The following is a 4,323-nucleotide window of genomic DNA, read 5'->3' as shown; positions in this document are numbered from 1 at the left end:
TTCTGGTTTTCGGCACCAGTTACGGGCGTTCAGGTGTTGCTTACGCGTGTTTAAATGCCGGTTACGCGTAACAGGGCCTGAAAACTTGTGCCCAGCTCCATGTAACTCGTGCAACCCGGATTTTGTACGTGCTTAACACAACGCATTGCACGAGTAACCGCGTTGGTTACATGTCTTTAATGCCAGTTATACGCATTCTTGTGCCAATTCTGCAAGTTCAGGCTGAACTGTACCACTGATTTGTGTGTGTGTGTGTGTTTCTAATTTTTATGTATGCTATGAGTTAGAATGAACACATCGTTTATGCTGTTTATTCCGATTGTGGTTGTTAGTTTCATGACTTCAATCTGAATTGCATTTGAATCTGTTTTGAATTTTTATAGATTCACTGTTTACATTGCTGAAGCAAAATTAGAAAAACGATGAATCAAAACTTTATATATGACTTGCTACTTTGCTTGTTTTGTTATAGTGATGTGATTTTTTTTCAAAACAAGTACCTGCATTTAGTTGCGTATCTAAGATTTATTTACTTACTGGTCACTCTCTGAAATTGTTCGGTGAATCGGTGTAACTCGAGTGTCAGTTACGTAAATAACACATAAAAAACCGGCTAACGGATCTAGGGTTGTTCAAAAAGCTCGCGACTCGCTCAAAAACAGCTCGGGTTGTAAACGAGCTGGGCCTGAGCCAGGGTAAGCTCACTCGTTGGCTCCCTTGTTAGGCTCATGTAAATTAAATCCCAAATTTTAATATTATATAATTATAAATTTTGACGTGTATGTTAAATATATTACCTTTTGTTTTTATATACATTAATGCATGTGAAAAAAAAAGTTTTTTTTAAATAAGCGACTTGGCTCGAGCTTTTTACATCCCAATCTCGAGCTCAACAGTTCAACCTGTTAAGATAAACGATTGTTTTCGAGCCCGAGCCCAACCTGTCTTGGCTCGCTTCGGCTGGTTTACATGTGGATTAATTTACAAAGAATGTGAAAAATGTCATCACTTTAGTCTGGTTTTTGCTTCTTTTGCCACTGATCTAAACCATATATTATTATGTGCAGAGTGACTGGACAACATCAACTTCAATCAAACCACGAGTCATGACAGCATGATTGCCTGTTCTCCAATCAAAACCAGTGTAAAACAAATCCTCGGCCCAAACCGGGCCCGCCAAAAGCTGATAAACGCATGTTGTTTTCATCTCCCTCTCGGTTTTTCCAAACCAAGTTATGCTGCAAAAACAAACATCACAACTCAAACTCAAAGCAGCAACTGGCGGTTACTGACCGTTAAAAGTGCTATACGGTTACAAAAGAAACCTGTTAGCAATCTTTCTTTCGGGTCCAGCAATATGAAGTTACGATTCCTGTTCCCAAAACAAGGGTTTATTTCAAGAATGAAATGGAGTCTGGTTCCTGGATCTTGGATGCAAGGATGTGGCTCAGCGGGTCTTGTAATTGGTTTATCCGTTTGTAATTCGAGTTCTGAACCCGTACATGCTGAAGCTAAAGATAACAGCAGTAAAGATGATTGTGGGACTTCTACTACCAGTTTTTCACATGGAAAGCAAGTTTACACCGACTATTCAGTAATTGGTGAGATTAGGCCCGAAAAACTGTGCTGGTCGGGCGGGTTCGGGTCACGGGTCAATATGGGCTCTGAGCAAAAGCAGTTCAGGTCAAAACAAGTTCTGGCCAAAACTTTGAAATGACTTGTTTTTTAAAAAATGTACCAAAATATGTTCACAGGCTATATTTTCTTATGGTGGCTAGTGGTAATGGCGTCAGTGACAACGAGTAGGCGGTGGAGACAAAATATTATCATGGGTGGTGTTAAGTGTTAGCCCATTTGCACCTGTCTAAGTTAACAAGTTTTATCAAAACTACCCGTTTGACCCGCTAACTAATTCTAGGAGGCCCAAATTGACCCGTTGACTGATTTGAGATGACCCAAATGAACCCATATGCAGTTATTTTTTTTTGTTGTTGTCTAAATCAACCCATTCTTTGAACACGTTGGTGCGGTCAAATATGATTAAAAGTTGGTGTTTTTTTGTGCAGGGATACCTGGTGATGGGAGATGTTTGTTTCGGGCTGTCGCTCATGGAGCTTGTATAAGATCAGGAAAGCCGGCTCCTAACGAGAGGTTGCAAAGAAAGTTAGCTGATGACTTATGCGCCAGGGTATGTTTCTTTATAAAAAGGAAGTTTACAAATTACATATTTTTATAAATTTTATATTCTTTGCTTCATGTTAATATGTTTTGAATCTGGGACTTTTGCAGGTGGCTGATGAATTTGTTAAAAGACGAGAAGAGACAGAATGGTGAGTTTTTACCTGCAAAACGTGAACTAATTCTTGTTTGTTTAGGTTATTTTTCTTAAATATGTATTTGCATGGTATAGTTTTCAGAAGTCAGATGATTTTTTTAAGAAATCGTTTAATGAAGTTTAGCATATGCATTGCATTTACACACAATGCAGGTTCATTGAGGGTGACTTTGATTCATACGTGTCACAAATGAGGAAGACACATGTATGGGGAGGTGAACCCGAATTGCTAATGGCTTCTCATGTTCTCAAGTAAGAATGTCTCTCTCTCTCACAAAAACAGACACACTATCTTGATGATGTGTTTCTGGTTCAACCGTCAACGCATCATATGCATAAGGCAGGGGTGTTAACGGGCTGTATTTATGGGTTGACGGGTTGAACATGAATACGAACCCGGAATTCGTGTCAAACATGTGAATCCAAACACGACACGAATATTCGCAAGTTGACACAAACACGATCGGTTTAACTTGATATATTTACTTTATTTGCATATTGGTACTTTAAAATACAATTATGTTTAAAGTATAAAAGTGGATGTCAATTTCTCTTTTAGTTTCTAATTTTGGCATAGAAATACTCAAAACCACTTTAAGATTTGACATAAAAACATATTTTTAGAAAAAGTTAATAAAATAAGGCCAAGTCAACCCGAACTCTACCCGTTAACTAAACTTGTTTGCAGGATTAGACCCGGATTAGACTTAACCTAAACACATGAATTTCGTGTTGCATTATGAATTCGCACCTTAATTTAGGGTTAGACACTTTATATTAGTTTCTGACTCGACTCAGGGTAAACACTTGTCTTCAAAAGGTCACACTTGAATTAGCCAATTTTCATGTTAAATGAGATAATCGTGCAAAAACACTGAAAACCATAAACACACAGTTACATAATTCTAGTCTATATTATAATAATAGTAATAATAATAATAATAATAATATTTACCATAATTGATTACAAATTATTCTGTAGGATGCTCATAAACTCAAAGTCAAACATTCTTACAAGTACATCATAAATAGTCACATGTTTTAGGTAGGAATACACTGGTAAGAGACACATCAACTGTTGCACATGTTCTTGTGCATGAGTGGATTAAGGTATATTCCCCTTGCCTCGTATGTGGCCCCCGGCGTAATGTATACGCAAGCTACACGAGAAATTGAAAATTGCCCTAAATGTGACACGAATATAGGACCCCGGGCAGTTCTGTTTAAGTTAATATGCTTATTATCGTGCAGGATGCCAATAACGGTGTACATGAACGATAAAGATTCGGGTGGTCTCATATCTATCGCTGAATACGGTCAAGAATACGGGAAAGAAAATCCTATCAAAGTCTTGTATCACGGGTTTGGCCATTATGACGCTTTACATATTAACGATTCTCGATCTAGACTTTAGAAACTTAACTTTTAGTTAATTCATTACTAAAATGTTGTATTTTAGTTACAGAAAATAATAAGACCGACCATTAATGAAAAATAAAACTGTAGGTTCACTACTATATCAGTCATCAGTTTGGTTTCAATATTAATATTATTAACAGTGATTTTGAAACAATAATCTACACATCTCTGCATGAATCTTGAAAAGGTTATAACTTTATATTTGTTTTTATTGGAAAACATGCTGTTTAGATGTTTTTGTGTGTTTGTGGGGTTAGAGTATGAGTAACTTTAAATCTCTAACCATTATGAACCACACATACATCATTAATATGGCAGCCTTTACCCACATCATCACAAACAAAAAGCAATGTGTGACTTGCAATAACTCTATCATTGTTATCTCCACTAACTCATTGTGGTCACTTGGCTTGCTACATGCTATGTTTTGTCCTAAATAATAAACCATTAAAGCTGTTCATGGGTCAAGAACCGGACCGGGTGCGGGTCAGGACTCTTGTTCAAGGCTAAAATTACTAACCTTATTGTTTGCGAATCTAATTCTGATCTCATGAGAGGTGATAATGTGG

At 37.1% G+C, this 4,323-nt stretch overlaps 1 protein-coding gene across 1 annotated transcript; it reads left to right on the top strand.

The window, feature by feature from the left end:
- Positions 1–1,043: 1,043 nt before the first annotated feature.
- On the top strand, positions 1,044–3,925 carry LOC143574957 (OVARIAN TUMOR DOMAIN-containing deubiquitinating enzyme 4-like). The gene is made up of 5 exons (XM_077059445.1): positions 1,044–1,601; positions 2,067–2,188; positions 2,290–2,330; positions 2,489–2,587; positions 3,587–3,925. Exons 1-5 carry the CDS (start codon positions 1,115–1,117, stop codon positions 3,747–3,749), a joined length of 912 nt encoding a protein of 303 aa, XP_076915560.1. The 5' UTR covers positions 1,044–1,114; the 3' UTR covers positions 3,750–3,925.
- The last annotated feature ends 398 nt before the right edge of the window (positions 3,926–4,323 follow it).

Source organism: Bidens hawaiensis, unplaced genomic scaffold (genome assembly GCF_021521415.1).
Source record: "Bidens hawaiensis isolate Kalapana, Puna unplaced genomic scaffold, B.hawaiensis_p1.1 tig00027194_1, whole genome shotgun sequence".
NCBI classification, from domain to species: Eukaryota; Viridiplantae; Streptophyta; class Magnoliopsida; order Asterales; family Asteraceae; genus Bidens; species Bidens hawaiensis.
Note: the sequence above shows the minus strand (reverse complement) of the source record. Positions and strands in the feature narration are given on the sequence as shown.